Here is a 14,215-nt window from a genome sequence, read left to right on the forward strand (position 1 = left end):
CAAAGTAAAATATTTTAACACCGGTAAAGAATATCTACACCGGAAGCGGCGTTATTTTAACACCGAAGATTTTTTTTTAACACCGGTACAGAATATTTATACCGGCGGCGGCGTTATTTTTACACCGCTTTCGGTCTTGAAATTTAACACCGCCGATTTTAACACCTACACCGCTTGGACTTACCCCGGTGATTTTTTACAGTGTATAGCTGGTTCCCAGTGCATATTTCCTAATTTGCAGGGAATTTCGCTAATTCATTTTTAGAGAGAAGCAGAAAATGTCTTTTGCTTATATACTTCTTATTCTATTTGTTCAAAAAAAATGGATTTAATAAAAAAAAAAAAAGTACTACGAATACTTTCTAAATTTGAAACAGTGTATATTTACTATTTCAGATTTAGAGATTAGATATAAGGAAAAAATTGAAGGAATTAAAATTTTGACACTAGTTGGCACTTGGAATTCTCAAATATTGGATTATTACTTTTACACACCCGTACATGGAAACAAAGTAGTCGATTTATAGCTATATTGTATAGCTGCGGTAGCAATGCTCTTTAATATATGCTGTATTGTTACAGTATCAATATACTAGCTGTAGAAGCCACCTGACTGTATCGCTTTATCAACTATAAGTAAGATAGTCGTGAGAACGTTTTGAAATATTAAATGCCACCAATGATGTAATACATAATTTAGAATATTTATCAATATAAGAAACGGCCAATAAACTTTTTTAGTAATAACAATAATTTATAAAATTTATTTGTAAAGTATTAAGGAAATGTATACATGAGAAAAATATGTACCTGAATACTGGAACGTTTTTCGCGCAACGAAAATAAAAAAATTTATGTAATTCAACTGCTTAAGGGCACGTTCGCGAGGTTAGAGGTGGCCTAAAATTTTCGGCTGACATACTAGCAATTATATGCAAAACATTTTGGAAATTTAGTCATCCAGTAGATTTTTTAATGCCTAATTTTATTTTCGACGGCAAAATTTTAATCACAAATCCATTATGAGGACAAAAGTAAAGTAGCTAGATTTGTATAAAATCTACTAAAAAAATAAAATTAATAATTCAAAACATAAATAAAAATTAATAATAATAATTATTATTCAATTCGAGCTCGAAAATCCTATTGCTTGGAATTGTTTTTTTATGAGCTCTTCAAGCTCTATCAAGTTACGTTTTATGCTAGAGTTTGAAAAGTTAAGAATCGAAAGTCATTAATGAAGAAGCGGCTTTTAAATTTTTATTCTCGATTATGTTCTCTAAAATAAATGTATTGAGGCAGAAATCAATGTCAGTGATCAAAATCAAGATTTGAATGAGTTTTCACTTAGGTCAGAGCAATAATATATGGAATATCCGAGAAAAACATTAAAGATTGGGTTTTTTCAATGTTTTGCTGACAATATGTTTAAAACTAAAGAACAAATTACATGACATTATCTGATGATCGAAAGAGACTATAAAGAGAAAGAGTTGGTATGATTTCAGACACATTTTAGCACATTATATTTTGATCTATCCGGAAAAAATAACACAAAATGATATTTTATTAACTTTTCAGCGCCGATATCTTTCGAACTAATCAACCGATTTTGACATTTGAGGTGGCAATCGGCGCGTTTTCTTGAATTCTAGAGCTGATTAAATTTTGAAATTGATCGGATGAGTCACTTCAAAGATAATCGAAAAAAACAGTTTTTTACCATTTCTTTCTCTAACGATATCTCTCGAACAAATTAACCGATTGAGATAGTTGTGGTCGTATTCGACGCGGCTTATAAATTTCGAGAGCTGAATAGATTTTGAAGTCGATCGTCTAACTCGTTTCTGAGAAATAAATAAAAAACTAAAACAAAAATTTTTTTTTTTCGTAATTCGCCAATATTTTTGAGTCTTTTTGATCAAATGATCTGAAATTTTCAGGAAAGTTGAGGGCCAACAAGCTCTTTCGATTGCCGCCTTAACCATCCAAATCGGTTCATTAGTTAAAAAGTTATAAAGTCTTTACATGCATAGACACACAAACATACAGACACTCGGACATCATTCTGAAAATAGTCAGAATAGCTTCTTAGGACCTCAAAACGTCGACATCTAATGAAAACTCGATTTTCAAAAATCGGGGTGAAAACAATAACTTCCCGAATTTGTGAAAATTTACAATTTTCTTAGCAGGAAGTTAAAAAAATACGGAATAGTAATGATTATGAACAATTGAAATTGCTAACAACAATAACGAAAATAAATTAAGTTATAAACACTTCGAAGTCGCATAGATCCGTCATCGACCCTAACTACTTCTTCAACGCTCGGCGTGGTGAAACCACCCTTCCTTAGGGCGCATCTTTTGACGACCTCTCTTACCACCAGTTCGATGCCAGACGCCGTGACGCCTTTCCTATCGCCTATTCAATGCCTTGCGTCACAAAACCTCATAGCAACAGATCCTAGTAACCTGGCGTCGCGACACCCCATAGCGACCATCCTTAGCAACAAGAGTTCCTGTTTAGTTCACACACCAACCTTTTATTCCGAATGATAGAGTTTTCAATTCTGTATAGATTCGAATGAAACTTGGCATATTTATTTTTCGGTCGACAATCTAGGTCAAGTTCGAAGATGAGCCCCATCGGTTGATTGGTTCAAAAGTGATGGGTGATTAATATTTTGGAATGCACAAGACAATTATCTCTTGTCAATTCATCTCCAAATAATGTTTGAACCAAAAGTGTTCCATAGTAAACGTATGCGCATAGGCCACAATCGTCTAGTCTGCGCATACGTTTACTATGAGACACTTGTAAATTTTGAATCAGTTTTCTTATAGTCTGGTGTTACTATGCACCCATAGTAAAATTTATTGAGAATTTTTCACAGTGTAGCAGGATTTTAATTGATTATGCTAAATTAGGATATTATGAAAAATATTCGCGAGAAATGAAATAAAAGCACAACTTTATGGGTCGATATTTTATAAACGTACTTCGAACGGTTGCCATAACTTTTGCTCCGTGTAGAAAAAAAATTTTCAATCAAATTAAATAAAACTATAAAGAGAAAGAAAATTATCTGAAGTATTTCATTTATTTTATCGATAATTACTACTTTTAATTCAAATTGTGATTCCATATTTTCTTATGTTTGTTTCAGAGCGAAATGTATGACCATAATTACGGACTGTCAAATCGATGTGATAGGAGATGCTAGTGAATGTTTAAAACGGACTTGTCAGTGAATAGATAATTAAATCAGTTTATGTGTTAAAAATTAAAGATGAATAACGACAACGAAGATTCATCAACACCGACCGAAGTTAAGTCAACGGGAGCTGTAAATATAGGGTTAAATCCAAGAACTCCACCAAATTGTGCACGATGTCGTAACCATCGGTTAAAAATAGCTCTCAAGGGCCATAAAAGATACTGCAAGTATCGAAACTGTAATTGTGAGAAGTGTATTCTTACAAAAGATCGTCAAAGAGTTATGGCCTTACAAACCGCGCTCAGGCGAGCTCAGGATCAAGATACGACAAGGGTTCGAAGGCCAGAGGAGGTTATTCTCTTTTTGTTCCTTAGGGAAATTATTTCATGTAATTTAATGATTTTCTGACAAATAATTGCCAGTCATCAAATAATTATTGATTTTGAAAAATTTAAAAATTGATTAATTTTTATTCAGCGGATTTTATTTTAAGATCTGTGAATTTAATTGTTTCTTTTCTTAGCAGGTGGAACCACGACCATTAACTTTAGACAGAGAAAGGCTAGTGTCAGCATCCCAACCAACGCGTAGTTTGGAGGGTAGTTGTGACAGTAGGAGTGGCGATTCGCCAATAAGTAATCACGGTAGCTCTGGTGTTCACATCGTTAGTGTTCCCAACCTACAGAAATTGTCACCAACTTTAAACAACCATTCATCTTCAACTACGCAAATGTCCGAACCGGAGAGTTGTAAGTAAAACATATGAGTGAAAAATATTATTAACAAGAATAGCCGTACTGGCGTCGCGGTAGCAGTTTCGACTTGTAAGCGAGAGGACCCAAGTTCGAGCCCAACAAACGGCGTTTTTTCATTAACTCGAAAATTAATTATCTACTGTACTTTGAATGCTAAGCCTATCTGAATACATGAATTTTCGTAAATTTTCTTAGATTTTCGTTGATTTCTTTAGATGTTCATAGATCTGATCCATTTTTCCGTATAATTTTTTAAAAAGAAAAAATAGTCGATTTTTCTGACACAGTCTAATATATGTATATTAGACTGATTCAAAGAAATCGACTTTTTGGTTTTTTTGAAATCCCGCATTGAAATATCTTCGGAGTAGCGAAAAAAGACGCCTGTGAAAACCAGAGCTCTCACTTTTAATATTTAGAGGTCGCGCATCGCAGATTGCGATTTCCCATTTGAATAAGACGGGAAAAAAAATTTTTTTTTTTAGAATTTTCTAGCTTACAAGCCAATTAACGGATTTTTATGTGCAATAAATATTTTTGTAGGAAATCGAACGTTCTACAAAAAATGTCTCTTATTATTTTTTGATAAATCCATTTGTTCGGAAGTTATTTGAGCTTGAAGTCAAATTTATAGTAAATTTTGAGATCTTTTTACTTTTCCGGCGAAACTATCAAACTTATCACAAAATGTCACAGGTACTTTTTTGTAGATAATTTTATTCCTGAAAAATTATCACGAATAAAATTTTTCGGAATTCCGCATTGTTTTCTAGTTATTTTCATTTTAATGTCAAGCTCTTGAAAAAATAATTTTCTGATTTATTTTAAGAGCCTGGCATTAAAATAAAAATAACTAGAAAACAATGCGGAATTCCGAAAAATTTTATTCGTAATAATTTATTGGGAATAAAATTATCTACAAAAAAGTACTTATGAGATTTTGTGATAAGTCTTATAGTTTCGCCGAAAAAGTAAAAAGATCTCAAAATTTACTATAAATTTGACTTCAAGCTCAAATAACTTCCGAAAAAATGGATTTATCAAAAAATGATAAGAGACATTTTTTGTAGAGCGTTCGATTTCCTATAAAATTATTAATTGCACATAAAAATCCATTAATTGGCTTGTAAGCTAGAAAATTCTAAAAAAAAAAATTTTTTTTCCCGTGTTATTTAAATGTAAAATGGGAATCCGCGATGCGCGACCTCCAAATATTAAAATTAAGAGATCTGGTTTTCACAGGCGTCTTTTTTCAGAGCTCTGAAGATATTTCAATGCGGAATTAAAAAAAAAAATATAGTCGATTTTTTTGAATCAGTCTATTATATATAAGTTTTTTTTCTGCTTTAATTAATGTGCATTTTCATAAATATGTATATTTATCAATGATGAGTGCACAAGAATATTGAATATTAAATAATCATAACATTGTCTCTAATCTGTCATTTAATTACTTAATTTTTTTTTTTTATTTTTTGTTTCCATTTTTTATTCTGACGTAAATATCGAAATATGTCAATAGTTTAAATACATAAAGATACACTTTGTTATCAGAAATGATGAAGAAAAATTACATTAATTTCTGATAAAAGAAGCCAATTTATTATGAGAATGATCCCGGGACCATTTTTACACAGTGTAACCTGCGAACAGAGCTTGACATTCAGTATTCTTGCGATAATGAAATGCATTTTCTTTCATTTTGTATTAAATTAAATCATGCGGTTGCGATAAATATCAACGTCTCTTTTAATCAAACAGTCATTAATAAAAAGCGATGCAATAGTCTATGAGATATCGACAGCTCTAACGTAACCTCAAATCTAAGATATGGTCACTACTCTATAGATAAGAATAACTGAATGAATAGTTTACTTTATTAAATTTGAAATTGATACTTTATCAATTTTATCATTATATGCAATATTTCTTGTAATCTTCCCTACACAATTACGTCCCGTATTTCCGAAATACTGAACTGAAAGTTCCATCGATTGTAGAGGTGGGTAGTTCCGGGAACATTCCGGATGGAACCTGGAACGTTTCTGGAGCGAAAAAGAACTAGTTCTTGGAATCATATCCTTGGAACTATTTAATGTTTTTAATTCTCATGAAGGTTCAGTATTTAGAACGTAGACGTACAAAATATTCTAGTATACACAAAATTATGCTATGCGACCTATGGGTTTAAGACGCATTCACGGCGAACTATATTATTTTATACTAAATACTCTCTAAACATGAATTAGTGGAAATTTCATTAATTACGTTAGTGAAGCAGTATTCACTTCATAATCAGTGTATTTGAACAAAAAATTAGTGAATTTTCGCTAATAAATTTAGCACTATAATTTTCACTAGCAAATTAGTGATTTTTACTACTGAACTAGCGATATTTTCATAATTTCTACAAGTGAAACTGTAATTCACTTCTTAATTGATGAATTTCACAATTTTACTAGTAACTTTAACTAGCAAATAATTAAATATTTTGCTAGATATAAATATAATTAATAATTATGGTACTATTTTTAAAAATTTTAATAAAAAATTTTCAAAATAAAAAAAAATAGAAGTACAGAACAATAATATATTTATATGAAGAGTACGTCAATCATAACATCACGGATTTTTTATTTCTTCATCAGTTATTGTTTGGTATCATAACGAATATACTATTTACACTCACGCGAGCACATGCGTAGGTCAGTGCAGTGGATAGCGTCAAAGACTTTGAATCGGAAGGATGCAGGTTCGAGTCCAGCAGTCACCGGGATTTTTTCATCAATCAAAATCGTGTATACTTCCTCTAAGTAATGATTCTAATACATTAATCACATTTCGGATCTAATTACAAGTGTCTTATATTTTTTCTCGCAATATAATATTTTTTTTCACCGATGAAATCAGTGGATTCCCATATTCACTTTTCAATTTAGTGGATTCTCATATTCACTTATCAAATCAGTGAATTCCAATATTCACATATTCATTTAGTGAATATTTACTAATTCTGCGTGGTACGATTGTAGCATTGACAATTAGTGAATATTCACTTAAATTTAGTGAAAAATCACTAATTCATATTTAGAGAGCAGAGAATGAATTGTGATTAGTATTCAACTCAAAGTTCCATAAGAAATCACCAATCAAAAATTACTCTGCTGCTTTACTGCTTGTTGATAATGACGGCAGCGGCGGATAAAAAAGAACTAGTGAGTATACTAAAGTGAATTTTACACACCAAGAGAGGAAAGTAGGACATTCCAACCCATGTGTATCATGGCCAACACGCTGACCTTCCTCAGTAATGTGTATACGATTTTTCACAAGACCTGCACCTGCAAGTTTATATTTTTGTCTCTATTTATTGTAAAAATGCGCACGCGCTGTGAATAATGATAAAGCTGCAAAAGTTAATTTTTTCGAAATTGTCAAGACTATAGAATTTTTAAAAAAAGTTACATAAGAAAAACCAAAGCCAATCGTAGGAGCTTTAAGTTGCATTTTATGAAATCATGTTATAACTTTCGGTTCAATAGTTCAAGAGTAAAACGATGGAAGGTAATTTTTACAAAAAAAGTCACGTTTTCTCTAGCACTTGATAATCATAGATAAATAACGTTCGGCTTAAAGATAACTATTTTTAATTTTATTATCAATGAAATACAGCCTACATGTGATTTTTCCGAACAAATTGACATTTAAATGCAAATAACTAAAGAGCTTTCAGGAATTTTGAAAATTTTGTCTGAGATAATTTGTTGGAAATAAAATGATTTACAAAAAAAGCCTTATAAAATTTTGTGATAAGTCTGATAGTTTCGCCGGAAAAGTCAAAGAGAACAAAAATTTACAATGAATTGAACTTTGATCTTGAATAACTTTTAAAAAATTAAATTTATCGAAAAATACTAAGAGACTTTTTTTGTAGAGCGTTAAATTTCCACCCAAAATATCTATTGACTTTTTCGATTCACTGATTCACAGACGAATTAGGAAACTCTTAATATTTATAACAAGAGCTTAAATTTTAACAGGACCTTAATTTTGTTATCCTCCACCACAACTTTAATGAAAAATAAATAATCGGTTCTTTTGGCACAGTCTGATATAAACATATAAAAGTGTATATATTTAAATAATTTCTAGCATACACAAGTCCACAATATCAGAATTATTGTTACGTGACCGCACTCACATCTTATAATACATAATTTATTTAGTTATTTTAATAGTGCTATAAAACTTATAAACTTTGACATTTTTTTCATAATAAAAAAAAAGATTAAGGCAAACATAAATCGAGCAATCATTATATATTGATTAGTGTATATGTATAATGTACACGTATTTCAACGGAGAACGATCCCGTCGAAATTCAAGCCTCTCATTCACTTGACAGCACAACTGAACGTCGAGTCTCTCAGGTTTACGAGCACTCTCATTGGTCACTGAATCATTTGAAGCCGACTAATATAATACGGACTTATAACTAAAGCCGGAACCTAGAAGCTCTCAGGCTTCGTGTTTTTACGAGCGGCTTGTACGTTTTAAAAAGTTATCGTTATTCTACTCTTTTTTTCACGAAATAGTTTTCTCTTGTATATATATATTCACATTATGTATGCTTGCAACATCCGTTTGTTCAGCATAACGACCCTCTTATTCTTCTTTGCCACGAGGTTCACTTTAGATTTTTTAGATGATTTCCATTTGAATCATCTTGGAATGACCTTTTATTAATAGGTCCATAACAATCATTCGGACTATGTGACTAAACTTAGTTTATAACTCTTATGATATATCATTATTTTTTATTTACTTTCTTATATTTTGTACCAACTTCATTTTTGTCCATCAATCAAAATATTAGTACTTTCAAAAATTTCATTCAATTTTTAATGATCCTGAAGTTAGCAGACAATTAATAATTTTCAAATTTTTTTTTCAACAAATCAATTAAAAAAAATCGGACCGAAACCAATAACTTCCCGAATTTTTGAAAATTTACAATTTTCTTAGCGGGAAGTTAAAAAAACAAAAACTAAAAATATGCACATGTAAAAAATTTCAAAAACTACAGGTGCAATTTTTTAAAATATTTTTTTTTTTATAATTTATCGTCTAAAAAAAAATCCAAAAATTATTAGACGTCTGCGAACTTCAGTATCATAATTTTTAAGTATTTTTCGCAATATGCAAGTGCGTCTTGTAAATATATTCTATGTTGAGGTATGAATGCAGTGATTTATACAATACTGGATAATATGCCTGTCCGTTCACGAATACCCGGAGATAATCTCATCAATTTTTACCGTAACGATATTTGATTCCAACTCTCTGGATTTAAGTAAATTTTGAAAAAAGTCATTGCTGCCAATATTATGTGAAAGTAAATTAATCAAATCATACACATACGTGAAGTGTTACATACTTTCGTATTATGAGGAAAAAAAATTAGGATAAGGGGATTGCGGACAGGATAAGAAAGGAAAATAAGAAAAATATAAATAGTCCCATCTGGGAATCGAACCCAGACCATGTCGATTACGCGCCGAGTACTCTTTCCGTTGAGCCACGCGAGCGTATTCCATATCCCGTTCAATTTATCTATGTCTATTGAGCCACACCATTTGTGTCCATGCGCGCACACACACACGGAAATATATACGTAATCCTGTAGGTATGAAAATCAATTGAGAAATTTTGAAAATTATTCACTTACAAAAGTAAATTATATTCGATTAAAATAAATACGTCAGAAGTACTTCAATTTATTAGTAAATCGAATATTTACTGTATAAATAATCCCAACTTAGGGGACGTAGAGGAAATTTTTTAGTTTCATCTTGTTCTCGACTACCTGTTATAAGCCTCATTTATTTTATACGATTTTAAACGGAAAATCTATCAAAAATCCATAGCAAATCAGAACTCACTTGTGGAACAAAAAATGTATCACTGTACATTAATGTGCTGGAATTCTGTCACCCATCGAAGCTTTTTCGCATATTTTAAGCCATGCCTCACGAATAATTATTCACTGAAAAAAATGTGAGTATCTGTTGAAACAAACAATGTTTGAAAAGTGAACCACAGCACATAACATTTTAATTTTAAATTCTAAAATTTCGCGGGCAGAGTTTGAAAATAAATACCAAGAACAAACGTATTATTCTCAACAGGATATTTGGTCATCATATTGATTGAGCTCTGTTGTGATATGCCAGCTTTCCGTGGCATATCTATGAGTGTAGCTCTGATGCTCATACTTGACAAAAGAGATTAGATTACGCAGGACAACGGTATCATTGATACAAAGCTCGCTTTCATAATCTCTTCACTCTTTTCTCGCTTATATGCCCACATTTCATATACTATCCAATAGCCTCTCACGGATTTTCTGTCTGTAACGTGAGACTTTGTAAATTATAGTGGACATTAAATTTTGTTTGCATCGTTATATGACCCGCATTCGTTACATGTGACTATGTGTAAGAAATCCTCAAATTGTTGATTCATAATAAATATATAATCATAAGAATTTTGATTCTCAGTATTATTAGTATTCAAATGAAATTAAAAGATTAAGCTTTGTTCGCTTTTCAAAATTTCATTTCTGGAAATCGCAACTTCTGCAAAGTTATAAAGCTATTAAATTTTTAAAGTGATGTTCCCTTGATTTCATTCTGACTTAAATTATGGTAGAGCCGCGTCGTAAGTTTAGATACTGCATTTCAGGAGATATTTTCGGTGTCTTCGCTTCTATAATTCTCAAGCGTCTGGTAAGCATTAAGTGCGTGCACCTGTGATTTACTGCCAAGCATTCGTTGTAAATCTTAAAAATATAATGTATGCAAAAAGAGATAGATCAGTCGAAAGTTGCAATGAATAGTCAAGAATTACGGGTCAGATAAATAAGTGAAGTAGTAGTGAAAAGAAGAATCATATTCGCCTTTACCATCTAAGTGACTACAAAATATATGAACATTTTCATATATTCCGAGCGGAATTTCTATTTCTTATCAATTCGTTTAATGTAAGTGATTATTAAAAAATATGAAAAACAGTTGGCCCTGCAGTAGGGTGGGCCGAAAATCCGCTTTTTTTGAATCTTCATTATTAATACCAAAAATATTTTTCTTTGTACAAAAAAAAAAATTTTCGGAAAACAAAAAAAATTTTAGGTCGATATCTCAGGCTCGGCAAATCCCGTTAAAGTTAGAAGTTGTTTAAAAATTTTTTTCCAACTTATTTTGATCGGAAATTTAATTTTCTACATAAAAGGTCATACAATAAAATTACGTAAAGTTGATAGTTACTGAGATAATTGCAATTTTGTTCTAAAAAAATATAATTTTTCAAGATATTATCACTTTTTCAGGGTAAAATATGAATTTTATCATATAATTTCATGGAAAATCAAATTTCTTACAAAATTGGTCTTCTGGTAAAAACTTATTGAAATTTACAGTTATTCAGAAACTGGCAGTTTTATGTTTAGATAGTCACATTTCTCGTTATTTGGTGGTTTTCACCAAGAATTGCTATTATCTTTGTAACTATCAACTTTGAATAAATTTTTATTAGGTCTGTTTTGTAGAAAATTGAATTTCATACGAAATTTTTATGATAAAATTTATTTTTTACCGTGAAAAAGTAATAATATCTTGAAAATTTTCATTTTTTAAAACGAAATTGCAATTATCTGAGTAACTATCAACTTTACGTAATTTTATTATAGGACCTTTTTTGTAGAGAATTAAATTTCCGATCAAAATGTGTTGGAAAAAAAATTTTAAACAACTTCTAACTTTGGCGGAATTTGGCGAGCCCAAGATATCGACCTAAAATTTTTTTTGTTTTCCGAAAAATTTTTTTTTTGTACAAGGAAAAATATTTTTGGTATTAATAATGAAAATGAAGTTGGCCCACCCTACCCTGCAGGTCAGTCCTAAAACTTCTGATTGTAAATACATTTTTGAGCTCTTCGAGCTCGAACTCTAAACATCTCACATGAAAATAATAACTCATTTTTGGACTGATCTCAAAAGTTTTTGAAAACTAAATGATTTCATAGAGAAAAGAATGAGTAATTTTAACAAGAGGCGACCCTTCATAACTTTTATGACGAGTTCTCACTAAGAAAAGCAAGTGAGGGAGAATACCGATGAAATGGTTGATGCAGCTCCATAAAAAAAGTGACAGATCATTTACCCACAAGCATCGTAAAACGTTTCAGTGAAGACATTTGTCGAACTCGCTAGACTGTGACTGATCAACTTAAATATCATGTATATGCAGAATATCCTTAGCTTGAGTTGTCTTTTACCAATTCCATCGCCGTTATTTTTATATTTTTTTCCAGTCATAAATTCTATTCAAGGTTATAATAAATTTTGTTTGATCCAAAAAGAATAAAACTTAAGAGTTTTTTTATCTCCATGGATGATTGCATAGTTAAAATATTTTTTCTTTTCAGTACTAGTTAAAAAAAAGTTTATAGTAAAAAAAAAACTTAGTTAATTTGAGTCAGTTTTTGCGAAAATTGAGAATCATACTTTAGTCCTAAAATCTATTTTCCAAATTTCGATTTGTTCTTACAATGATTTTATTGTATGTAAATAAATTTTTTAATGAGTGGCCGGATTCAAAATAAATTGATGTCAAAATTTTTACAAATTACTTTTGAATAACGCTTCAAGTGTAATAAAAAAAAAAACAATACATCGGAAAGTCATTTTTATATATCATCGAGTCATGCGCTTTCAAGCAATCGGAAGTAAAATAAAAATTGAAGTATGCATGCTAAGTTAATAGTGATCGTTACGTGCAACACGAACTATATATGTGCATTTTGATAATAATTACGTGTCACCGATATTGGCCGTAGAATTACAAAGCGTGAGATTTTTTATCTTATTTTAGTTGAATCAAATTTTTATCTTTTCATTGGTCTGATTCCATAAATATCTCACCATTCATGATATTTCTATTGAAAACTAAAATACCTCTATGACCCTGAATCATTTGCCTAAAACGCATACATAAATAAGACAGTACCCTGAGCTTTTTTAGCTACGTGCTTAAAAGATCTAAAAGAGGGGCATTTTAAGCGCATTTCAGTAATTTTTCAATTCAGTTGAATCGATTAAGATCGATAAAAAAAAATATTCCCGCAAAAAATTGATTAGATCTGATTTTATATCTAACAACCCGGAAAAAACCGCAGCTCTAAATTAATTAATAATTTCAGTCACGAATGAAAAAATACTTTTAGAAAAAAAAATTTACAATCTCATATTAATAGTCTATGAAATATTGGCAAAAAATGAAATGCCTTTTTTTTATCTTTAATTGTTTATAACTTTTGCAATTTTTTATGTGTTAATACACGCTTTTGGAACATTTTTCTAGGCGTCATTCCGGATCCAATGAGCTATCACACATAATTTTAAGAGCAGTATCTCTATTTTAGACTATTTTCAACTTGTCGACTAGACTATAAATTACTTTATTGATGATTACTATATCAGTATTGTAAATTGCACGGCTAAATAAAATAAATTACGATAAAACTTATTTTCATTTTTATCCATTTTAGAGAATTCAGTATTTTTAGTTGAAAACAACAGAAAAGTCGCTTATAACGTGTTCACATGAATTTCACGAAAATTATTCATTTACAAACCGATTAGTACGATTCGTAAGGTTATAAATTTTACTTCACAACATTTTATAACTATTACTGAATATATTGTAAAAAGAACTCGAGTATTCTTAAAATTATAATATCAAATGACATTTTGTTGAGGTATTGCAGTTTTTGCAAATTGCTACTTAGCGGGTAAATTACTATTTGCTATTATAACTTTTAATACGTGAGATATAATATCGAGTGCGTTATATCGTATCTATATTTGGTATATACCTCAAGATATTGAAATACTTTTGTAGCTGTGGTTCGCATGCTTGCTCCCGAACTGGAAAACTGGCAGGGCTTGGGTTCGAATCTCGCCGTGGTCGAAAAAAAAATCTTGTAGTTAAGTTGACATTTGATAGATATATATCATTGAAAAAATGTATTCCCCACAATGAGACAATTTTTACAATCTGGATTAGTAAAAATTTAATAAAAGTCTCGGCGAACTGTTCAGTTTAAAATATAGATCTTTTAGTAAATCAAACACGGCAAAAAAGTTTTTTATAGCGACAAACATGATTAGCTTACAGTAA

At 30.6% G+C, this 14,215-nt stretch overlaps 1 protein-coding gene across 4 annotated transcripts in view; it reads left to right on the forward strand.

The window, feature by feature from the left end:
* LOC130676535 (protein doublesex) overlaps positions 1–14,215 on the forward strand; it is a 47,484-nt gene that overhangs the window by 12,602 nt on the left and 20,667 nt on the right. For 3 of the 4 annotated variants that reach the window (XR_008991424.1, XM_057482841.1, XM_057482839.1), the window contains exons 2-3: positions 3,171–3,572; positions 3,745–3,970. Coding sequence is in view for 3 of the 4 variants with exons in the window: in XM_057482841.1 (XP_057338824.1) it covers positions 3,294–3,572; positions 3,745–3,970 (505 nt within the window). In the remaining variant the exon portion in view is untranslated. The remainder of the gene's footprint in view (positions 1–3,170; positions 3,573–3,744; positions 3,971–14,215) is intronic. The other variant, XM_057482840.1, reaches the window with a different exon arrangement.

The sequence above is a fragment of the Microplitis mediator genome, chromosome 10 (genome assembly GCF_029852145.1).
Source record: "Microplitis mediator isolate UGA2020A chromosome 10, iyMicMedi2.1, whole genome shotgun sequence".
NCBI lineage: Eukaryota > Metazoa > Arthropoda > Insecta > Hymenoptera > Braconidae > Microplitis > Microplitis mediator.